Source organism: Mytilus galloprovincialis, chromosome 1 (genome assembly GCF_965363235.1).
Source record: "Mytilus galloprovincialis chromosome 1, xbMytGall1.hap1.1, whole genome shotgun sequence".
Classification (NCBI taxonomy): domain Eukaryota; kingdom Metazoa; phylum Mollusca; class Bivalvia; order Mytilida; family Mytilidae; genus Mytilus; species Mytilus galloprovincialis.
The window spans coordinates 86,824,340-86,850,304 of NC_134838.1; the positions used below are offsets into that span (position 1 = coordinate 86,824,340).

General features: G+C 31.0%; 1 protein-coding gene across 1 annotated transcript in view; it reads right to left on the reverse strand.

Annotated features, from left to right (window-relative positions):
* Positions 1-579: 579 nt before the first annotated feature.
* Positions 580-25,965, reverse strand: part of LOC143043074 (dynein axonemal intermediate chain 3-like) — a 30,959-nt gene continuing 5,573 nt past the window's right edge. Inside the window, exons 2-23 of the mRNA XM_076215557.1 lie at positions 24,212-24,302; positions 23,224-23,413; positions 22,659-22,727; positions 21,354-21,538; positions 20,842-20,946; positions 19,146-19,292; positions 18,239-18,397; positions 17,752-18,021; positions 17,156-17,234; positions 14,330-14,454; positions 13,268-13,441; positions 12,802-12,924; positions 11,921-11,994; positions 10,921-11,065; positions 10,588-10,672; positions 10,095-10,234; positions 6,292-6,355; positions 4,205-4,335; positions 3,431-3,635; positions 2,724-2,815; positions 1,781-1,903; positions 580-1,096 (exon numbers count right to left, since the gene is read on the reverse strand). Coding sequence (XP_076071672.1) covers positions 953-1,096; positions 1,781-1,903; positions 2,724-2,815; positions 3,431-3,635; positions 4,205-4,335; positions 6,292-6,355; positions 10,095-10,234; positions 10,588-10,672; positions 10,921-11,065; positions 11,921-11,994; positions 12,802-12,924; positions 13,268-13,441; positions 14,330-14,454; positions 17,156-17,234; positions 17,752-18,021; positions 18,239-18,397; positions 19,146-19,292; positions 20,842-20,946; positions 21,354-21,538; positions 22,659-22,727; positions 23,224-23,413; positions 24,212-24,283 — 2,901 coding nt within the window. The 5' untranslated portion in view covers positions 24,284-24,302 and the 3' untranslated portion in view covers positions 580-952. The remainder of the gene's footprint in view (positions 1,097-1,780; positions 1,904-2,723; positions 2,816-3,430; positions 3,636-4,204; positions 4,336-6,291; positions 6,356-10,094; positions 10,235-10,587; positions 10,673-10,920; positions 11,066-11,920; positions 11,995-12,801; positions 12,925-13,267; positions 13,442-14,329; positions 14,455-17,155; positions 17,235-17,751; positions 18,022-18,238; positions 18,398-19,145; positions 19,293-20,841; positions 20,947-21,353; positions 21,539-22,658; positions 22,728-23,223; positions 23,414-24,211; positions 24,303-25,965) is intronic.

A 25,965-nucleotide genomic window follows, 5' to 3' on the forward strand; every position in this document is an offset into this window, starting at 1 on the left:
CATAAATGTTCTTTTCCTAATGAGGTGCTGGCCAAGTGTTTTTACTTTGTAGCCAATTTTTTTTTTTTTTTTTATATGATTTCAAAAACCCAGGTAGAGTCAGGTGAGAGACACAGGCTCTTGAGAGCCTCTAGTTTTAAAACTTTTTATAAAAGTTGTATTTTATCAAAGTTTAATTGTTTCTACATAAAATCAGAGAAGATAGACATGTTGGCATAATTCTGATCTTTGTTTATAAAAATCTCCATTATTTATCTGGCCTCTATAAGACAACAAACTAACCCTTGCAAAAGCACCACAACTTGCAGAGAATTCAGTACTCTTAACACTTTACTACAGATTTAATGTATGCAATCCAAGTTAAATCAATTCAATTCTTGTAAAAGTAAACATATGATTTCCTAAAAATTAATCATGGACATAAAATCTATTAAAGAAAGAAATAGTATAAATACAAACTCAATTCCTGAATAAACCAAGAACAGTATACAATGCCCAACTTAATAAGAAGTAAAAGACTTAGAAAAAGACAAAGTCCTAACTTGTTAAAGGTTTTTTTTTAAAAGAAACAGTTATAGATAAATATTTAACAGATTTTATTTCAACTTTTTTTCATATTAATGCATCAATAAAAAAATTATTATTCAATCTATTTTCTGTCAATAAATATAAAAATAGTGTATACATTTAGTTAAATATAACAGATCACAGTCTTAATAAACACAAAATATTCACAATATCTTAAATATAAAAATGCAACAATATAATGTCTAAACAAATAAGCAGAATTAGATATTTTAAAATGGACGGAATATTATAAAAGTTTTTTCACAAGCTTTTATAACAAGTTTCGTATAATCTAGTTAAATACAAAGGTACCCAATTTCAGATCCAGGAAAAATGATGAAACACAAAATATCTTAACTATTGTCAGTGATAGTAATATGATATCCTATGTTTCTGGTAAAGGTTCATCTTCCTCCTTTAATAATCCTAATTCTCTAAGGAACGATTGTTCTTCTTCTTTATACTGGTGGTATTCTTGCTTCATTCTGTATTCTACTTCTTCGTCAGTTAGTGTCACATTTGGTGCAATCTAAAATAATTTACAATATTATATATTATATGTGCGAAATGTTGCTCAACTATGAATATAGAACAATATCAAATATATATTAAGTTACTTCTAAAGGTGCAAGTTATAATTTGTCTCCTAACTGGACAATGAGACATTTGTTATATTGACACTTGTATACAATTAATTAATACAAGAATTTAGTGTTATCTAGCAATGAAATCCACTTAAATCATAATTTACCAATCAATTATGAGTAATCATCAGACTAGCTGTCCAACAAAACAGGTTTAACTCGAAGTAGCCAGATTTTTTCTTCCAAGTTTTGTTTATTTCATTGACTAGCAAAACCTGTTTGAAACTAAGTTAAGACTTCAATAAGTAGATGCATTTTTTTCAGTCAAATTGCTTATGCATTTGTTGATTCCCTTGCATTGCTTTAAACCTTAAGGCAAATTACACAAATATGAAAAGAAATCATACTGATACAGTCTCTGGTACATGAAGGTGCAGAAAGGGCCTCTTCCCTGTCTTTAAAATAAACAAGAAGTCTCATGCATTGTCTTACTAAGCATACCACTCACAAGTAATTCTATTCAGTAGTTCCATAGAAAAGTTATGGAATCAGCATGCATGAATACAGATGGACATAAAGTTATGTTCCCACAGACTTCATGGATAGGGTATAAAAAAAAGTCAACTTACTCCTGCTTTCTTCTTTAGTTCATTTTCAATTTCTCTCTTCTCATGTTCTCTGAAATCCCATCTCTGTACCACAAATGATCGTCTCTTCACTTCACGCTCTACATAATTTGATACAGTTGCAAGCTGAAAAAATAAAATTCTCGGGTTTGTTTTTTCCTTGATAAATTGTTTTGCAGAAATAAACTAAATTTATGATATTTAATGTTCTTTCTCACTAAATATAAAATAACATCTTCCCCAAGAAACTTGAAAATTTTTGCCAGACTTTGCTCGCATATTCCTTATTCAAGTAATAAAAGAGCAGCTTGCCTATGTCCCCTGTGGAAACATATGTTTTGATCTGTCCAAGAACAACAGCTTCAAAAACATTCTGACTTTTTTTTCTCTCATAAATGTCCTACAAGAAATGTATACATCAGTTTCTTATAAAGTAATTTTCCATACGATTTCTATTTCCAAGGGGAACATAATTGGTCAGCAGTGTTGGGGAACTTTTATGATAAATCTTTGATGTAAAATTCAAAGTTTTCCAACAAGAAATGAATGTGTGAGAGTACTTGTAATGCAACTTTACATATAGCTCCTTTAAAAATAGTTGTTTTAACATTTTTGACAATATCAGAGATAGTGCTGAGATATACTTATGAATGAATTTCATACAAATTTGGTTATAATTGTACCTGTGAGAGTGCTTACAAGGCTGGATGCCTGGTATTACTTGGGCAGGACAATAAATTTCAGTAATTAATATATATTTCAACAAGGTTGTGTTTTGCGATTTGCTTATTAATATTAGTACCTTATTAAAAACTCTTTTCAATCTACTGCCTTAAGTTTCTTTGGTACACAAATTATTCCCAAGACTTTCGTACTTTTAAGTAGAGTAACGCATTCAATGCAGTACAATATTCATCCAGCAAACTTAATAAAGAAATTATCATACCTCATTTGGTGTAGGTTGTCTTAAACTCCAAGGTATCTCTAATATATGTAGAGTTCCAGCATTATCCCCTACTGCTAAAAGATGCTGCTTCTCTACAATGCAAAATCAGGATGTTTAAAAAAATAAAGTATGGTATCAAAAGGTGGCTACGATTATAACAAAGGAGATTTTTTTTATACATTATGTAAATAAATCAACTTATTTTGCAATTTACAATAGCAGCCAAAATATGAGGTGAGTGTAAGGTGAGCGCAGAACATGTCATCTAGTTAAATAACAAATCTTTTATACTCCTTGTATTTTAACGAGATTTTTGATTTACTTATGTACCTTGATGGGCAGGTGGGCTTGCCAAACAGTGCATGTGCATTAACTTAAAAATGCTTTGATGAAATCTTTTCAATTTAATTATGTTATTTCCTATAACTAAATGAAGGTAAAGTTTTATTTTCACAATTTTAGCTTATATGCATGGTTGTTGAATGCTAGACCTTTCGAAAAGTGGTTCTTAGATTGATTTCAGTTTCAAAATCTTATACTGAGAAAGAGGTATAGTTCATTCAAGTGAGGCTACAAACATTCCATGAAAACTTGAATTCTTTATGAAAATTTTTAATTTGAGTTTAAAATATCACATATATGGGTACAAAAAAATGAAAAAAAGTGTGGCTATAGCAGCCATATGCAGATTATTAATCACCACTTACGTGATACAGGGAATGGAAAAATGGTAGTGATCTGAACAGGAGAAACACTCTGTGTCAATGAAGGCTCATGGGTTTTATCTAGGATATCCCAAACATCCACACTTCCATCCACTTTGGCAATAAAGAACACTGCTGGTCTTGATGGGGACCAGTAGCCTGCTGTATATCTCACAGGACTAGCACAAGATTGTAAGATTGGTCCACTCTATACAGAACATCAATATCAAAATAAATCAATGTTCCAAATTCAACTGTTTGTTTTATTTTTGAAGAGCTGACTTTCAGGAAAAAAACAGAAATTTGATGGAACCAATTTTTGTTTTCTTGCTATTTCACAAAATTCACAAAAATGTAAAATGTAGTTGTAAATCGTGTTTCTAATAAAATGATCTCCCCTTATTGAATATTTTTTGTAATAGTTACGTCCCCTGGCCAATTCAGCTTCATTGACTCGTGACTTTAATTTTACATTGTGCAACATTTCCAAAGGGACAACCTCTATAATTTTATAGATGTAGTCTCAGATTAATAGAATCTATCTACTTAAATACAGGATGTTTCAGAATACCTTTTTTGGACATTGTATATGTAAGTGAAAAAGTTCTCCAAATTTGTATAAATATGTGATAAAAGACATTTTCGTAAATAAGTAATCCTTCAACATTTTGATTTTTTTTTACAGCTTATGGACAAAAAACTATGTGTCATAGACTTATAGTGTCTTTGTCTTTCATAAAATGGTGGCCCACTAAACCACACATATTAGCTACCTACATTAATTCCTTCCTTCCAGATAGTAAATGTCCATCCTCCAACACATAGTACAACATCATTAAAGAATGGAGATCTTTGTAATGACATTACAGGTCCATCATGTACAGCATGGTAATAATCTGGCTTGGGTGCTGTACAAATAATATAAAATCAAAAGCTTTATGATACTTTCTCTTTCCTTTTTTTTATTATAAGAACCAGTGTTTTTTCCTACACATTTAGTGCAATTGTATCTATACGCATATATCTTTATTTGTCCCACGAGGAAAAAAATCATTCTGGAACTATAAATGAATATAGAAAACATAAACTGAAAATACGGTTATCATGGTTTTAGTTTCATTTTATTCTCAGTTATGAATTCAACAATATAGATACAAAGAATAGGGTTGAATAGAATATTTTATTCACCAAAAAAGGGCCTATAGCATACAAACAATATAATACATTTTGTAATAAACAATAACGTATATAACATAAAGGAAATAGAGCATTACCACGACGCGACAAATTACATTGAAAAAAATACAATTTATTTTTTACGCCAAATGTGATGCTATCCAAAATTTCTGGGGAGAACACTGATCTATATCATTGCAATATCTATTATCAGCCTTAAAGACCCAAAGACTGATATCTAATCTAATATAAAAATGAAGAGTAAATGTTTTGTTATCATTTCTGTATGCTTCAACTTGAGTTGAAAATTGGATGGAGTTAAAATTATAATATAGTATTTAAACATCTACTTTGGTTGACTAAACTTGTGTCGCACAATAATCATATATGTTATCTGTACTTTTCTTTGCAAGTAGTTTTAAACAAATGTTTAACATTTCACTAATTAATAATTCTAATATTAAAATATTGATAAATGTTAATATACATTCATATTTACTTGTGAAAATACCTCTGTTTCTAATTATCGTACCAATAAATTTACATATTCCTACATGTACAAATATTGTCTATGGCATTAGTGTTGGTCACATATATCTATAATACTAAAATAACGAGGTCCAATTTGTCAGCTGTCATGGGGTAAAAACGACAAATCAAAGATTTCAACTTTATATATAGCTAATATAGGACAATGGTTTAGATTAAAAATTACACCACTCCAGACCCTTTTGTTTTTTCCACATAATTAATATTGCCAATAATTAACAAGTTCCGGGTCGAATCCGATACCGATACCAATAGTATATTCACCTGTTACCTATTACCTTATCTGTACTTTCTGCAACTGACAGACGCACCACCAAACGGTGTATTTAGGATTTTGCTATATACACGGGTCATAATCACAGGGTTGACACTACTAAATTCAATCATTGACAAATTGTTCCCTATTGTATTTCAATCAGTAAGACTTTCTAAGATAACAATACAAATACTAAAAATGTGGACTTAAAATAAGGCGTATAGGTACAGTTTTCAATTTATTAGCGGGCATGACGTAAAACAGCGAATAAAAGAATTCAACTTTATTTAAAACTAATATAGGACAATAATTTAATTTTGGATGCAACGCGTCTTTTGATTGGCTGATGTTATTTTGTTATTAGCCCAGACATAATTTAGTCATGTGACAATGACGTCATCAACGTTTTTTCATGGTTTTCTACGGTTTAAAATGGAATTTAGAATTAAATTATAAGAAATAACTGTAATATTTTTTCTGTCTATTCGAAATAACATAAAAAATTCGGAGCACACTGTTAAATAACCCGCTACGCACGTTATTCAGTGTGCACCAAATTTTTTGTTATTTCTTCATAGACAGAAAAAATATTAGTCATTCCTTAAATGCTGTTGATCAAAAAATACTCCATTCCAGGACCTTTTGTTTTCCAAATAATTAATATTACCAATAATTGATAAGTTCAAGGTCAACGGGTTCAAACAGAAAGATTTTGAAAGCAGAGAAAACTGTGTATCTTATAATTGGCATGACTTTATCTGATGACAATACCAATACTAAAATAAGGCTTACGTATAGTTATATACTTTAATTCAGTCTCGGACCCGCGATATCATTGGTGTGTTCTAGTAACATGTAATAGATGTAACATGTATATTCTTACTTTGTATTTTTCCTGTATCTTGATCTTTTTGTGGCATCCAGTCAACAAATACTACTTCACCATCCTAAACAATATTGCATTATTAATATGAGTAAAAAATGTCAGAACTCCACAATATCTCATATGATATACAAGTCAAATTTTTAAAAAATTAAAAAATCTCATAGTTTGTTTTATAAACAGTGAAAACTATGTTTCCATCTTTGGGAGTAGGTTTGAATTCTAGGAAGAATTTAGTAAAAAAAAATAATGACCACAATTCTTTTTGTGAAGTAGTACTAGGTACTTTTTTTAATTAAAGTGTATTTACAGTGACTTGACTGTTAGTGTTGCCATTCAGCAATTGCAACTCATTCAAAATTTTGACCAAATTGCAATTTGTTTTATTAAAACAAATTGTTCAACTGGTCAATATTTGAACAAATTGTTCAGCAAAATGTGAAAGTGCAAGGTGATAAAATTAAACATACTTACAATCCTATAAGACTTTAACTTCATTTTAATGATGTTGTGACAAAATGAGTCTATCAGTTTGTATAGGTATATTATAGTCATTTCCATGGTGAAGGAACTGTCATTATTTTGAAATGCTATAAAAATGTCCAAACTAAGCTTTCATATAGTTTTTCTTTCTAAAAGTATTCTATATTCATAAGAATCAGATATCATTTTAAATAAAACATCATATATTCAGTAAAATAAGTGTGAAATAACAATATGCTCTTGATAAGTTTTCATGGGGAGATAACCTAAAATATTATTCTTTTGAATAAAGACATTTTGAAAGAAAAAATTATTATCTCCCCATGAACACTTCCTACAAACATATTGCAATTTTACACATGTTTTACTGAATATGAAATGTTAGAATTCACATACTGTCTGATTCTTATGAATATAGAATACTTGTAGAAAGAAAAACTATATGAAAGCTTAGTTTGGACATTTTTATAGCAATTCAAAATAATGACAGTTCCTTCAGCATGGAAATGACTATAATATACCTATACAAACTGATAAACTGATTTTGTCACAACATCATTAAAGTGGAGTTAAAGTCTTATAGGATTGTAAGTATGTTTTATTTTATCACCTTGCACTTTCACTACTTGACTGTGGTTTTCTACAGCAGTTAGTTCAAATTTCTGACCAGTTGAACAATTTGATTTTATAAAACAAATTACAATTTGGTCAGAATTTTGAACAAGTTGCAATTGGTGGATAGCAACACTTACAGTCAAGTCACTGTAAGAGGTGTTTCTTACTGCGATTTTTTTTAACTTTCACTGTAAAAGTAATTTAAGATAATAAATTTGTTCATGATAAATTGCAAATTGTGAGACAAAGTCCATTTATATTTCCCCTTTGTTGTTTTTCCTAACAAATGTAGAGTTAATGTTCTTTCCATATCTAAGAGTATGTATACTCTAAACATTCTACTTACACTAACCACTTAAATTCAAGCCAAACAAATGGTAGGGAAAAGCTGTGCTGAACATTTTTAACAGGATTGCAGTGTTGTGAAATGAGCAAATGAGCGCTAAAAGCAAGCATGTGCAATTACAATTATTGAGTTCATTTGATTGAAAGAAACATAAATGATGAATAACAGTACACATGGAATAATGATACTAAATATATAACCTTCACCTGAATTCACCATCTTGTGAAACACTCACGTAGCTGTTAAATGTATTCCACAGAACAAAAACTGTTGGTAAACAGAGCAGTCAAGTCATCCTTATTTAACTGGCATTACAATAATGGGAATCTTAATATTGTACTTAAATCTTACATCTCATTCTCAGAAAAACTTTAATGGTTAATACTTGTATCAAAATATCAAATCTCTTTCTTGAAGAAACTTATATGGTTAATACCAAAATCTTACATCTCATTCTAAGGGAACAATGGTTAATACCAAAATCATAATGCTATTTTTTGGAAAACTGAAATGGTTAATACAACAATCTTAAATCTCATTCTTGGGGAAACTTAAATGGTTCACATCAAATCTTACATTTTATTCTTAGAGAAACTTAATTGTTTAATACAACAACCTTACATCTTATTCTTGGGGATATTTAAATGGTTAATACCAAAATCTTTAATATTATTCTTGGGGAAACCTAAATGGTTAATATAAAAATCTTACATCTCATTCCTGGAAAACTTAAATGGTTAGTACCAAAATATTACATCTCATTCTTTGGGGAACTTAAATGGTTATTACCAGAATCTTATATATCATTCTTAGAGGAACTTAAATGGTTCATACCAAAATCTTAAATCTCATTCTTGGAAAACTTAAATGGTTAATACCAAAATCTTACATATCCTTCTTAGGGGAACTTAAATGGTTAATACTAAAGTCTTACATATCATTCTTCTTGGAACCTAAATGGTTAATACAAAAATCTTCCATCTCATTCTAGGGGAAACCTAAATGGTTAATACAAAAATCTTCCATCTCATTCTAGGGGAAACCTAAATGGTTAATACAAAAATCTTCCATCTCATTCTAGGGGAAACCTAAATGGTTAATACAAAAATCTTCCATCTCATTCTAGGGGAAACCTAAATGGTTAATATCAAAATCTTACATATCATTCTTGGGGAAACCTAAATGGTTAATATCAAAATCATACATATCATTCTTGGAAAACTTAAATGTATAATACAACTATCTAATATCTCATTCTTGGGGAAACTTGAAAAGTTACTACCAAAATATTACATCTCATGCTTGGGAAAACTAAAATGGTTAATTCTAAATATAATATCTTCTTCCAAGTGAAAATTAAATGGTTAATAAATAAATATTACATGTCATCCTTAGAGAAACTATTCTAATTCAGAAATAAATTAGTCAAAATCAGTCAAAATTTACATTACTTGTATTGTTATTAGATATCCTGAACTTTTTTAATTTTTTTTGGTCAATTTTATATAAACATTTCAAATTTGAATGTTATGTATTTAAGCCTAATATTTACCCTGGTGGTGTAGTAAAAATGCACACAATTTATCCTTGCTAAATACATCCAAGCAGACAAAACATATCAAAGTTTCTATTTATGTTTATATATCAATTGAAAAACCATAGTGTGCTTCCTAATTCTTAATCCCCTCCCAATTTTTCTATCAATAAGCAATTACTGTGTTGGTACCATATATAAATGTTTGTCATTTAAAAAGTACCATATAAATGTTTATTATTTAAAAAGAAATTTCTGAATTTCTTTACTATTCATGCCTATTATAGACTTGTATCATGCTATATTGAGATGTAAAGATCTGTCATGCATATCATGTTCAGGTACATACTAGTATATCATCAGTATATATACAGTGTCACGTATCTAACAGTTAGAATAAAAGCATGCATTACACTTATTCATATCTACAAATAAAAATATATGTGAAAAATGGTTAATTTCACTGTTACAAACTTTGTAAAAAAGTAAGAAAATAATATTAAATGTAATTGTGAAGAAAAAGGTTATGTGCAAAAGTAGGTTGGAATGAAGAAGGAAGGTTTATGCTTGCTCTGTTATTACAGTAGGTGAAATAGATAGAACAGCTATGTGCAGGGTGTGACTAAACAGGACATTACAGGGAGTCAGACCCATTCAAATTCACTCCCTTCTATTACTGGTGGCTGCATGATATTCTTCAGTATCCAAATCTCTAAAACCCTAAAATTTTTGGTTAAACAGAATAAAGTTGAACCCATTTCTTCTGTCATGCAATCACCATTTTTATGAAGAGAGTAAATTTTAAATGTAAAATTTTGAGTCTACCTCTGACCCAACATAGAAATGAGTCTTGACACTCTGCAGTGTCCTCTTTTCCTTGCCAGACCCGGGTTTCATGGATGAATAATATCCTCCACCCATTGCATCTGACTTAGATGTATCTAATCCATCTGTTGCTTTATTTACTGAAATAACAACAAAATGTCTACATTTAATATTTATTTGAACACTATGTTGTAACATTTTAAATGAAGAAGCAATTTTATTGTGTATTATCTTTTAACTGAAGAATAATGAAATTAACTTATGCACTGTTTAAAATGGTAATATTTAAATATATTATAAAAGTTGTCACAGTACACATTGAATTGTTGTTTACATTAAAAACAGAGTAATTATCCAATATATGAATATATATTTTATATTAAACAAGGTGACTCCTTAAATACTAGCACTATGAACAAACTTAGGTTCTGTATAACTTTGTCACAGAGAATTATTTCATAAATAAACTTTTGTTCTTTTAAATTATACATACGTGATCCCCTGTCTCCTTGTTTTTCTGATATAGAAAACTTAGTAGGACTATGATCACCACCTGGTTCAGACTTGTGTAGATGAACCTAAAATTCAGGTCATACCATATTACTCAGTGGAAAAAAAACATGGTATTTTTTATTTAGATGAGTCCTCATTCAACAAATTATACTTTAAAACACAAATGGTATTGAATCTTTATGAAATCATAATTCATGACAAGCATATTTTGTTCCAAATTTTCTACAGATAATATTTCATTATATCAGAACTTTCTGAATTATTAAATACTGATTGGAATTATAAATTTTCTTCCAAAATGACAAAATCTTACCCTTAAAAATGGTTTCCATGACAAATCTAAGTGTTTAAATGTATTAGGCACTCCCATTGGATTCTTTGGGCCTTTGTCATCTGTTTTCTTTGTTAAAAGCTGACTTGGACCTTTTGGTGGTCGAGTATCCCAAAACAGAACACAACTAAAAAATAAATAAATTTCCTTGTATAAAAGATATGCAGTTATAAACTTATCCATGTTCACCTCGTTACATCAACTCTTACAAAGTCTTCTGGATATTACTCAAAACTAAAGTTACATTACATACTCATATGCTGCTAATATTTGGCATCAAGTTTATTTAAATCGAATAGAACACTTTTACAATAATTATAGATTATCATTGATCATCTCAACGAGATTGATTTTCTCGCTTGAGCCAGGATGGCGAAAGCGAGAAGTGCAATCAAGTTGCAATGACCAATGATAATCTGTTTATCGCTATTTTACCTATGATCAAGATGTCAATTTCATGTCAATTTCCTTAACAACACCATGTGCCTCCTTAGTTTCTAGCGATAATTTGCCATCTCAAGCGAGTAGAATGATATGTAATTATCACAAAAAAAGATCAAAGGAAAAATGCACAAAATAGCAATAATCGTTATTATTCAATACTAGTTACTCATTTTATGGAATTAAAAATGTTCAATGCATCAAAACAATGGAAATATAAGACTTATTGTTTGATAGCTCAAATGTATACTGTAAGTTCTGAAATTTATTATTGGGATTTTGTCTTTTGAGAAATCTATGAATGCTAATTAAGTTATCTGACAAGACCAATAAATTTTGAGTAGGTTGCTTTTTTTTTTTTTGGCAAATTCTGTGTAATAAATATAGATTCATATATGCAGTCAATTTCCGACAGAACATATTTGTTAACCTGTGTTATTTCATCTTTCCTCGAAATGTTTTTTTATTAATTATATTAACATTACATATATGCTGATCCTTGTAGAGTTGGATCAAATAAATACACTAAATATCTACTTACTAATCTGTAGCACATGTCATCAACTGACAATTCTGTAATGATTTGTTTTCTTGTGGTACACCCATTCTGTTTACCTAAATAAATACAAGAAAATTAATTCTACATGCATCTGAAAATCTTACCAATTCTAATATACATTGTTTTATAGCATCTATTACTTCAATTTTTAATTTACATTATAAATTCTACCTTTTTTTTTTCAAATTATATTTATGTTCTTGTCATTGTGGTTAGTTTTCTATTTCTCACATGAAGATACATTTATTGTATCAAAATGAACACAGTGTGATATGTGAAGTGATAACACAGTTGTGTTTATTCATTTGGCTTATCCTGCAATTAAATAACACAAGTTTACGTCACAAGATTTTCAATTCACACACTACAATTTCTGCTTTATCTAATTTATACTCATTGAGAAGGAATAATGGTTCTTTATTTTTTAAATAAACCATTTGCCACTTTTTTCCCCAGTAAATGATGATTGTTTTATGAAAACCTGCATGATTGAAAAATGTAAAGAAAATATTGAAATCATATAAATTCAGTAATCTTTATGAGTACATGTTGAAAGTCTGTATTTTGACGATTCACCTTTACAATGCTTGATCACAAAACACTTAGTAATAAAAACTCAATGTAATATTTCCTGCATTCTTCCCTGCTTACCTCCATATGATCTGATACCCATAATAAATCTGTTATTGTAGCTTTGTGCTTACCTCCATATGATCTTGTACCCATAATAAATCTGTTATTGTAGCTTTGTGCTTACCTCCATATGATCTTGTACCCATAATAAATCTGTTATTGTAGCTTTGTGCTTACCTCCATATGATCTGGTACTCATAATAAATCTGTTATTGTAGCTTTGTACTTACCTCCATATGATCTGGTACCCATAATAAATCTGTTATTGTAGCTTTGTGACTATTTTCTATACTAGATACAGCACAATATCTCACTATTGGTGTTTTTAATGCATTAGGATCTTCAAAACCAGGCTGAAAAGATTCAAAGTGAATAATTTTTAAAGCACTTTTAATCCTTTGTGAAGTTTTTCAAACTGAATGTTTCTTGCATTCTTCATAAGCCTTTCTCAATCAAGAAAACTGTTTTCCTTTTCCTGTGACTGTTTTAATTGCTATTGTGACTTCTTCAACAAATAAGACTGTTTGTTATCTCATCAGAATGGTCTTATTATTTGTTTAAGGGGCTTTCATAGCATTTTCTTTTTGATTTGACATTTTTATATGTAACAACAAATTGTAGGAAAAAACATTATTTGTCTAAATTAAGTCAAGCACTATTTATCTTATTCATAGTAAACACTGTAGAAACTCTTACCAAAACGTTTGTTTTTTTATTCCTATTTCCTCCTCGTTGTTGTTTAAGTCTATCAGCATGTGCAGATATATCCCATAGTACAACTTGCCCATTGTAACAGCCACCAGCTATTATGTTAGGATCTGATGGATTAAACTGGAAACTGTAAATATCATCGGGGGCTTCTAAAAGTAACTGAAAAACAAACATAAAATATAATAAATTCATTCACTTCAAAATATATAGAAATAAAAGGACAACATCAGATCAATAGAAATTTGAGAGAATGATACTGAGGGTAGTTGATGCTTTATTCCAATACTTTTTATAGTAAAAAAGAAAGCTAGATTTTGTCTTTGATTTGAAATGGGAACAATAACCTTCATTCCAATCAAAACAAGTGAAACTGCGAGCTACTGCTCACTGATGATACCCCTGCCGCAAATGGAAAATATTAATTGTGTAAAAATGTGTAGGTTTTAAGGAAACAGGAAGTTGTCAAGCGATGAATCTGAAAATGCATCAAACGTTAACACTGAAACAAAATTTCAGTAATCAATGCACTGTATTTCCTGTCAGAGAAAAATGCAAAGAAAATTTTCAACTTGGCTTTCATGTGTAAAATGATACAAGTGTTCGGTAAATAGGAAGTTGTTGAGTGATGAATCTGAAAATGCATCACATATGATATAGCTGTCTAATATCAACCCTGAAACCAAATTTCAGAAATCCTTGTATTGTGGTTCCTGAGAAAATTGCGATGAAAATTTTCAACTTGGCTACCATGTGTAAAATGATACAAGTGTTCGGTAAATAGGAAGTTGTGGAGTGATGAATCTGAAAACACATCACACTGTATAACTGACTTATCTTAAATCTGAAATTAATTTTCAGAAATCCTTGTATTGTATTTCCTGAGGAAGATGGAACAAATTATTCATGGGACGGATGGACTAACTTATGGACAGACAGACAGAGGTAAAACAGGATAACATCATTCTTTTTAAGACCTAAATAGACTAAAACAGCAAAATGCATGATTATCATAAATTTTTCATGACAAGATAAGTAATGTAATCATACCTGTGGATGTATGGGATCTGTAAAACTCCATATAAGTATCAAAGATGGTGTCATGATCACCTTTGCAGCTGAATCAATTCGATCATCAAATGTCATTTTTTCTGCGACCGACACAGCAACCACACCTGAAACCAAGTATCATGTTTTAAAATATATAAAATATACTATCCACTTGTAAATCGTTATATATGCTCATCAAGAATTTAAATTTGCTATTTAGTTATTATCCATAATCCAAATAATGAAATCAAATATATCACAGTTTGGTTTATATTAGCAGAAGATGTACATCACTTGTGATTCAAATAATATTACTGTGGATTAATTATTATTCGTTGGATACCAATTTTCGTTGATTTCGTGGGTACAGGTAAACCACGAAATTCAATGTCCAACGAATGACTAATGATCTAAAGGCAGGGCTCACACTACTTCAGAATTATAGGGAGAAGTGACTTCTCTTTTTGAAACTGATAGGGAGAAGTGGTGAGATTTGAAAGAGAAGTGCTCATTCGCGCAGTGTGCTACAATGTTTGGATTTTACTATAGTATAAAGGGTCATATGTAAATAATGTTCTTTTTATATTATTCAATTCATATCTGAGTATACAATTAAAGTAACATTTCAAATTAAAAGTTGTTTAAGTTTAACTAAGGTTTTGAGAAACTACAAACTAAATATTTATATCTAGCACTAAAAAAAATTTTTTTATTTTAAAAAATGTAAAGAAATTATAATATATCAATTACAATTTAATTCAAATCTATCTTGTGTATGAAATTCAGTGTTTCTCATAAAAAATATAAAAGTTATTAAGCTGGGCCATAATATAATTAATTGTCTCAGAGTTAAGCAATTTTGAAACAATCCATAAAAAATATAGGGAATTATATACACCAATCAATTAGATGTAACCAAAAGTCTCTTAATGCGTGTGGAATACGTAATTTTTCCCTTTGGGATCAATATTCTTCTGTCAGCTGTTCCATCCATGCGTCCGAAATTTAGGTTGATGTACGTTTTCGAGTAACAACCACCGGAACTTGCGGAAATGCAAGAAGTGATAAAAAGTTGTATTTTTATCAAATAACCTGCTACACACTGCAAAGACAATCCTTCAACCTCTTTTCTTAAGATAATCAATCGCTTAGGTCTAAATTTCTTTAATTATCAAAAAAAAATTGATGTTTCATCAACTTGGTAAAAATTGAAAATGTCCGATGACGGAAGCGACTGAAAGCGAGTATTGTCAAGAACAGGGCGACTTGTTTTCGCTTTTGGGGGTCAGGGAAAGCGAAGTGACGGTCGGGAAAGCGACTTCTTCGCCCAAGTCGCCTGGTAGCGTGAGCCCTGTAAAGGTTTATATGCCGACTTCAGCAAAACCACGAAATTAAATATCCACGAATAAGCAAGTTTTCCTTAATCCACGAACATTGGTACCCACGAAAATAAATGAATCCACAGTAGTTTGTAATAGGATTATATTTCAACACAATTTTGATATTGATTCTATCACATTAGTCACAGACTACTATAAATACCAGAACTGCATTACATAAAAAAAAAATCTTGAACAAAAAAATCTGCTCCCTTTTTGGCAGATTATCACCTGTTTAGATAAGTGCAGCTCTTTTTATCATATCAGTTCAAAATCCAGCAATTTCTAATCACGACATGTAAATGAATGAGATAAACAAAACATATTTCTTGAGCATATCTCTTGCAAATGCATTCTGATATGGCAAAAAAAACTTCTTTTTTTTATAATTCCCATTCTTCCCCAAGATTTTAAATTTCAAATCCTATTCCCATTTAATTTTTATAAATCTTAGAATTTATTTACCCACAAGAGTACACATGCTGAAATGTCTCGCCTTCTTTAGTAATCATTTATATTATGTTGATAGTCCCAAATGTAAAGCTTTATTACACTGTCATGTAAACTTAACCAAGAAAACTAAACATTGACCAATGAACCATGACAATGAGGTCAAAGACAGATGAACCATGCCAGGCAGGCATGTACACCTAACAATTCTTCCATACAACAAATATAGTTGACCTATTGCTTATAGTTTAAGAAAAACAGACCAAAACACAAAAACTTAACACTGAGCAATGAACCGTGAAAATGAGGTCAAGGTAAAAAAAAACTGCCCCACTGACAAATAGACAATAAAATATTTCCATACACCAAATAAAGTTGACCTATTGCAATTAGTATTAGAAAAAAAAGACCAAAACTCAAAAACTTAACTTTGACCATTGAACCATGAAAATGAGGTCAAGGTCAGATGACACCTGTACACCTTACAGTCCTTCCATACACCAAACATACTAGACCTATTGCTAATAGTATCTAAGATATGGACTTGACCACCAAAACTCAACATTGTTCACTGATCCATGAAATGAGGTCGAGGTCAAGTGAAAACTGTCTGATGGGCATGAGGGCCTTGCAAGGTACCCAAATATAGTTATCCTATTACTTATAATAAGAGAGAATTTAACATTACAAAAAATCTTAACTTTTTTTTCAAGTAGTCACTGAACCATGAAAATGAGGTCAAGGACATTGGACATTGGACATGTGACTGATGGAAACTTCGTTACATGAGGCATCCATATACAAAGTATGAAGCATCCAGGTTTAACCTTCTTAAATTTAAAGCTTTTAAGAAGTTAGCTAATGCTGCTGCCACTGGATCACTATCCCTATGTCGAGCTTTCTGCAACAAAAGTTGCAGGCTTGACAATAAACCAAAATTCAAGCTTATTCTTTTCTACCTTTTTTCAGAAAATATTTTAAATTCCGCCTATCTTACCTTTTATTGTAGGATGCCACTGTATACATGTAATTCTCTTCTCTTTGCTAAACTGTAGATCTGTGAATGATTGATACTCCTACAAAATTAATTTGGTTTAGTATTATAAAATTGATTTACAAAAGCATCATTTTAGGAACATTCTTACATTATACAAAATGGTATCAATTATACAATGAAGACATAACATGTGAACCTTGTCGTTTGTTTATGTGTTACATATTTATTTTTCGTTCATTCTTTGTACATAAATTAGGCCGTTAGTTTTCCCGTTTGCATTTGAATTGTTTTACATTGTCATTTCGGGGCATTTATAGCTGACTATGTGGTATGAGTTTTGCTCATTGTTGAAGGCCGTACAGTGACCTAAAGTTGTTAATTTCTGTGCCATTTTGGTCTCTTGTGGACAGTTGTCTCATTGGCAATCATACCACATCTTCTTTTTTTATACTTATTATGAAAACGCATCTGGGTGTTAGATATTGCACTATTTAAGTATCATTAGTTTACAACAGTCGGTGTATGCTACATGTTTAAATTTTAACACTGATACTATACAAATTTGAACCCATAATTAAACTTGTAAAGTAACTCACTTTGAGATGATTGTCTGCTTTACTACCAAAGCTTTGGTCCCCATCACCCAGATGTAACCAATCAATAAAGAATACATCCATGATCTCATTCTGTTGTAATGCAGCTTTAAATCGTGGAGTCACATCACTAATAAAGTTTGGTAAATTTTTGGAACTAAGAATGGCATCTTTTTCTTGATTTGAAAACTCTCTTGGATAATATTGTGTGTTAGCATTCCTTGGATATTTCCAATCAGTCTGTGTGCCCTCTTCTTGTAATGTTGGAATAGCCTACAAAATATGATAATGCTACATCATTATGTATCAATTTATTTATTATCTTTTATAAATATGGCCTACATTCAACTTTAACATCATCAAAGGATTAGTAAATTTACTGTGATTCCAAAAAAAACAAGATCTATTCTTTTAGATGAACTAAATGAATAAGCTGATAAATGATAAATCTATTTGATGAGAGAATAAATGAACAACAACAAAAACCTACTTGTGTGCTCTTGTCAAGTTCTAATTTCTTCAGATCAAAGGTTCTGTCATCATATCCTTTACATTCTATATAACCATCTTTGGCATCAGCCACATTTCTGTCAGAGAACTTAGCAGGTGCTCCAAATTCTTTTCTGATTCTTCTAACGGAGACCTTAATCTACAATACAGAAAATATGTCTAATGATTCCTGAGAAAAAGGGAAACTCTTTTCCTGAAGCTAGGCTAATTGCAGTATATCTATTGACATATTGTATTAAAGGGCTGTTATTATATGAAAAGGAAATCATGTTAATATTCTCAAACTGTGGAAATGCAAACAAACCTATCGACACTTTAGCTAACATTAACTTTCCTTACCTAACTGAGAAATTGTAAAATCGTCAAAACAAATTTAAGAATCAATATGTGATACTGGATTAATACTAATTCCATCAAAGGTACAAAATTAGTTGTGACCAAAATACAGTTTAGATGAATATTTTCAAATTATCATATCAACTCAACCTTTGTATTCATATTCTCCCTTTAGTTTCTGAGTCACTTGTGTTTAAATATTAAGCGTGTTTGCAATAAAAGAACTTGTTTGGAAATAAAAGACATTTTGGAACACTTGTACACAACCAATGCTTTGTTTCACATTTTATAATGCCATTTTCACAACCCTGTAAGGGACGACATCAAAAGTTCAATGTAGGATAAAAAACTTAATTCACATAGTTTTTTCGCTGACCCCCCTACCCCCCCTTCTTAACTTAATTTGGGAAAAATTGATTTACCTATATGGATATGTGTAAAATCGATTTTAGATTAATAAAACTTATAGCTATGTTGACCCCCCCACCCCCTAACTATTCGATTTAAGTTTTTTATCCTACATCGATCTTTTGATGTCGTCCCTAACATACCCTTCGTCTATTTTCCACCACATTTTCCTCTTTAATTTCCTTCTCACTACCAAGTGAGACCCATTCTTTAGATTCTGGAGGTGTATATGTGTATATAATCTCTTCCTCTGCCTCTGCTCCTTCACCCTCAGCATCTTCTACACCAGCCTACAATAGCAAAATATGTATAGAGAGGAATTAGGTATTCACATTTAACATGTGTTTTAAAAAAAAAACCCATCTTGTTTCATATTTCACATGGTCAAGTATTAATTAATGGTATATTTCTTTCAAAAATAAAATATGTATATAAGAGATGTTCTTCTTATGTTAACGCAATAACAAAATAAAATATCTAATAGATTTTTTGGGGGGATTTTTTTTAGAATTCAGCTTAGCTAAAAAGGCATTTCTGAGAAAAATAATATGGTAAAAAAAACCTAGACATGGTAAGTGAAAAGAATGAACAAACTTAAACCAGGGAAGTGGTGACAAGAGGCTGTCACAACGACAGCAAACCGGATTTATTTACATTTATTTGTGTCCTGGCAATATCACAAGAACCATTACTGATGAATGGTGAAAGTGAAAATCGTCAATATCAAATTTGACCTCCATTTTGTCATCAGTATCAACATATTAAAATTTGAAAAGCTTAGATTGAATGGTTCATGAGTAAATGCAACAACGTAAATTGAAACGCCATTTTACAATCTTTCAAGAACCATAACTCCTGAAAGGTAAAAGTCAAAATCGTCATTATTGAACTTGACCTCTATTTTGTCATCAGTAACAACATATAAAAATTTCAAAAGCTTTGGTTGAATGGTTCATGAGAAAATGCACGGACACGACTGGAAACACCATTTTTCAATCTTTCAAGAACCATAACTCCTGAACGGTAAAAGTAAAAATCGTCATTATTGAACTTGACCTCCATTTTGTCATCAGTAACAACATATTAAAATTTGGGAAGCTTTGGTAGAACAGTTCATGCGTAAATGCACGGACACGACTGGAAACACCATTTTTCAATCTTTCAAGAACCATAACTCCTGAACGGTAAAAGTAAAAATCGTCATTATTGCACTTGACCTCCATTTTGTCATCAGTAACAACATATTAAAATTTGGGAAGCTTTGGTAGAACAGTTCATGCGTAAATGCACGGACACGACTGGAAACTCCATTTTTCAATCTTTCAAGAACCATAACTCCTGAACGGTAAAAGTCAAAATCGCCATTATTGAACTTGACCTTCATTTAGTTGTCAGTAACAACATATTAAAATTTCAAAAGCTTTGGTAGAACGGTTCATGAGTTAATGCACGGACAACATTTGATTGCCGCCCGCCAGACCGACCGACCGCCAGACCGGCCGCCCGACGTACATCCCCAAATCAATAACCGACATTTTTGTCACAAATATCCGGTTAAAAATGAAAATTTGAGATTTGTTTTAACTTGCATCAATGATTACCCGAGGCACGTTAACCTTGCAGACAAAATAAAAACAATTATATGCCATAATGTTTTTAGCTTTCCATTATGCGACTGATGTGTCCATAAGAATCAGGAAAGAAAATTATTTTTAAAAATCCACTCCACATTCATCATCATCTTAATTACTTATAACACAATGTATATTAAAGTGTAAATAATGACATTTATTCACACCATGACATGTAAGTCAAATTCATCAACTATTCATGACTTACACTTAATATCTTCTCTTTAGCTTCTTCTGTTAGCGCAACATAGAAATTCTGACCAAATTTAAACTCTGAATCGTATACTACCAGAATTTCATCTGTTGGGTAATTCTGAAATGTTAAAAATACTCAAGTTACAATGTATCTGAAGCAATTGTCTAACTACTTTTGCAATATTTTTTGTATACACCAATCATTAGGCAAGAACCTGTATTTCAAGGGCTGTCATTTTTAACTTATTCAGTGCCTGTCTTTCAAAAATAAGACTGTTGTTTGCTCTTTGGAATTATTTTCACATATTTTGAGATGCTTTTAAAAGTGTGATGTTCTTTTTGTTAAAGCCAAGGCTATTACTTTCAGATGCTAATGTGCTTTCCTTAAAGCCTCTGATATGCACTTTGTTCAATGATATTAATAATGTATGTTCTCAACTTTATATACATACTAAGATATATAATTACAACAAAACTTTGGAAAACAAACAAAAAAATTACTCTAAAAATGGTATTTAAACATACAATAATATCCTGTTTGAGTGGAGCAAAATCACAGACACCAGCCCTCATCCTCAAGTCTTCCATTATTTCATCTTTTGTAATAATTTTGATGGGATTTTCTACTGTGACATCTTCGTCCATTCTGCAATGGAAGATCTCCTGTGTTTTTGATGACAAAAACAATGGAACAACTCCCTCAGGAAGACCTTTATCAATAGATGAAAAAAATGTAAGTATTATGCTAGCTTCAATTATAAAAGAATAAACAACTTACTGTAAAAATAAGCATATCCTGTGGATTCAGTATTTTGTTTACTATTGTTTTTGGATTGAGGGAAAAGGGTATTTTCATGGACATTAGATTTCATAGTGTTGCAAAAATGCACAGGGTTTCCGCTTGCGAAAAAATAATAATTGTGCCAATTAAAATTCGTCATTGGCGAAAGAATTTGACGAAAGAAATATATATAACGATTTATTTTCAACCATCTTGTTTGATTACTTTTTTGGATTTCTTGGTCTTTACCTGGTCAGACAATACTCAAAATTCACCTTGAAATCGTTAAGATTTTGACAGAAAATCAATAATCAGCTGATTGCATTTTATGCCTATCAACATCAAAGGACTAATTAATAAAGATTTTGATTGTAATGACAAAATGATATGGTTGAATGGCGTTCGTTACATGTCACTTTAAGGATCAATTAACCACTTTGCGAAGCACGTGTTTGAAGCCAATTTTGACGACTTCTCTCCTTCTTTTAATGATAGTCCAGAAAAGAAAACTTGCTATGAAGAAAAATGTTCAAAAGCAAGAAAGGTCTCTAATTTAAAACTTAATCATTAAACTTTGATATCGATAATTGATTTGAGTGGGTACTTTAAAGTCGTTTCAGTGACACATGTGTTTCAAACATAGTTTTACTTACACATGTATTTACGATGGTCTAGAAAAGAAAACTGTTATGAAGAAATTTATTCAAAAGATTGGGAACAACCCCTCGAATGAAAATAACCCTCCAATGTTATGACTACACCTTACATGAGGGATCAATGTCAGGTGATAAAAAAACTTTTTGTTTTGTTGTAAAAAAAACACTTCTTAGTACAAAAGGACACATGTTATTATTTTTGAAAAAACTTTCACAAAGAACTGTGACATCTTTCAGGTAACCAAGATTTTTTTTTATATTCCAGGATTTATATCTTCTTTAATTTCAAAAGTAAGTGGCCCCTTATAAGCAGGACAGACGGACTAACAGACGAACGCACAGACCAGAAAACATAATTCCCATAAATGGGGCATAAAAACAATGTGTGTATACCTTCCTCCTCGGTAGCCTCAGCATCTGTTGGTGTTTCTGTCTTTGGTTCTTCTTTTTTCTTTTTGTCACCTACAAAAAGTAATGTCAGTTTGTGATAAAGTAGGATTTCAGGTTCACTAAAATATTTTATAATTCATTACTTGTCTAACAGCATTGCTGTCAAGCATTTGTCATAACATATTCATTTATTTAATGAAAAAGACATTTTTTAAATTTGTTTTAATATGAAACCCTTGAATTTGAACCAATAAAAAGCGAAGCATATTATAGAAGTTACAATATTTAAACAATTGAAACCAGCATTTCATGTTTTTCAATGACCAACTGCCTTATAATCTTTATTAATGCATTTTATGATACAGTTGTACAGTGTGGTAAAATAGTTTGAGTCACAGTGTTTTAACTCTTCCCTTTTTTGGAAAAAACATTGAAAACTATTTATTCTATTCTCATTTGTATGTACGAAAGAGAACTTTTTAGTTTCAAGTTAGTTCTTTTTACTTTATCTTACTATGAATATGTAATGCAAATACTTTTCAGTGTTTTTCAAATATCAAATATTTACCTTTTCCTCCAGCTTTTGCAGGTGCTTTGCCAGGAGTAGGACTTTTTGCTGGAGCAGACTTTCCTTTTGCACTATCAGGTTTGCCTTTAGCACTACCAGGTTTGCCCTTGGCACTGTCAGGTTTACCTTTAGCACTGTCCGGTTTACTCTTCGCACTTCCTTTAGGAGACTTTTTGCCAGCAGTTGTATCCTTTTAATAGAAATCAATTTATCTCAATATCTTAAAATATCAAAAATCAGCTTTCTTTTAGAGAAAACTTTAAGTTAAAACTATGACAGTATTTATCATGACATACTTAATGTAACAGTTTTGAAACAAGTGCTAATTTTGTATGAAATGCCTACTGATGAGTCCCATTCACACATATTTTCTGATTAATACTTTTCCTTGGAACCCTTTTAATTTGCCTATTATCTCCTTGGCTTCAAACCTTATTTTACATGTAAGCCCTGCTAATGGCATCATCAGAGTACCTCATTTTCCAAATGGATATAGTTAACATGTTCTCTTATTCATGATTAAACATGTCCAAATTTGCCTCACTGACAATAATTGTCTGTCCAAATTTGCCTCACTGACATAACGCGTCTGTGTCATTGTCAGTGTTAAGTGAGGGCATTACTTGCATTAAAAAAGAAAAACCAAGAATGTGTCCATACATTGTAGTACATGCACTTCCACTATCATCTTCTATGTCCACTGGATTGTGAAATTGGGATAAAAACTCTAAATTGGCATTTAGTTTCAAAAGATTATATCATAGGGAACATTTGTACTACATTTTTTAGGTTACAATTTAATGGGACTTCAACTTCACCAAATCTACCTTGAAGCCTTGACCAAATTTTTTAACCTGAAGCGGTACAGACAAACAGAAACAGACTGAAAAAACATTATGATAATATATAATTAGGAGTGTCATAATAACAGAGATTATAAAGTATAATGTATATTGCACAATAACTAACCATAGAAACAAACTATTACCTTATCTTTCTCATCCTGCTTGGCATTTTCTTTCTCTTTGTCTGATGAATCTTTAGTCTCTGCTTCAGGCATTTTGCTTCTGTTCTATGCTCTAAAATTGACATCAAAAATTACATAGTTTGTAACATCAGAATATAAATACATATACACAATGTATATATATCACAAATGTGTAATGATCAACCATGCATTTTATAAATAATTACATACAGTGTTCTCCCCAGGATTTTTGGATAGCACCAGGGTAACGCGTGACGAAATGAATTTTACAATATTTTGTGTCGCGTTGCGTCGCTTATTTTTTTCTTGTTGGTTTTTGTCATTACCTTTTTGCCTTTGTTTTGTTTACTGTGGTACTGTGTTGTATGGACTTTGGGTCAGAACATTATTGGTAGAAAAAGTAAATCAATATAACAGTTTTTATACTTTAATATCTTACTTCTTATATTTGGATCAAGCCATTTTGTCCCAATACTTGAAGTTACACTACACATTCCCCATGTTAGATTTGACCATAACAATGAACTTTGAACAAGATTAATTTTTGTTACAGAACCATCAGTAAATTGAAACCTACTTTCCATTCTTTTTAACAACAGTTTTTTTTATTTTTTTTATGCATCTTAGTTATTATTTTAAAAGTTTAAGTTTATAAATACTTAATTTCAATTGTATTAGTAATTTTAAACTTACATTCCTGTGAAGTTTAGGCACAAGTTTTTTTTTATGAATGACCCATGTGGAGTAAAAGTCTATTTAATATAAAATTACAAAATGTCTGTGTATCAATAAAGGTATCATTCTCTAAAATAATTTGCAAAACATTTTCGTTGGTATCTTCTAAGATTTTTTTTATCCTTAATGTAACATTCTAATATAATTTTGCATTTAATTTGTGCTTTATTTTAATTTTCAATGAGAAATTATATGTGAGGAGCATTTATTTGTAATAAGCAAAATCAGGGGAAATAACTCCACAATTAATTTCTATAACAGTCAAATTATTTTGACTAAAGACCAGTGGCGGATCCAGAGGGGGGGTTCCGGGGGTGCGCACCCCCCCTTTATTTTGGCCGATCAATGCATTTGAATCGGGACAATCGGGACATATGTTTTGCACCCCCCCTTTGCCCTGGGCTAGCACCCCCCCTTTCGAAAATTCCTGCATCCGCCACTGAAGACTGGCGTAAAAGAGTTCATTCACAAATGTCTGCTTGTCCCCTATTACAAGTCTGTTATTAAAATTATGATCTCTTAATTAATTAAAACACAAGAGAATCATGTACATCGATTAAATCCAATCATCAATGTTAACCTCAACAGGTAAATCGATCACGTGGTGTAAACAATCTACCTGTCAATACTGGATTAAACTGGTTAGAACTGGTCAATTTTCATGTAAAATTTTAACCCTCACTTAAAGTTGAAGTCATTTGAAACTTTACCGATTTTAATACGAATTTTTTACCGAAAACTTTAGCACCACGGAGAAAATTTATACATCGCGGCAAGAACGATACCACCGCGGTAGAAAATTATACATCGCGGGCCCGTGGTCCTTTAAGGGCCTGGGGAGAACACTGACATATTTTGAGTCTTCAAGTACATTGCATCTCAAGTTCTAAAGCAGGGAGGGTAAAGGATTTTTAAAAGGGGCACAATTATGGGATCCTGCTTGTTGGTTAGTGAGAATCCTGTATCCCGCTTCTCGTTGCCATAATAACACATGTAATTTCCCTCGTCACCCTGGACTT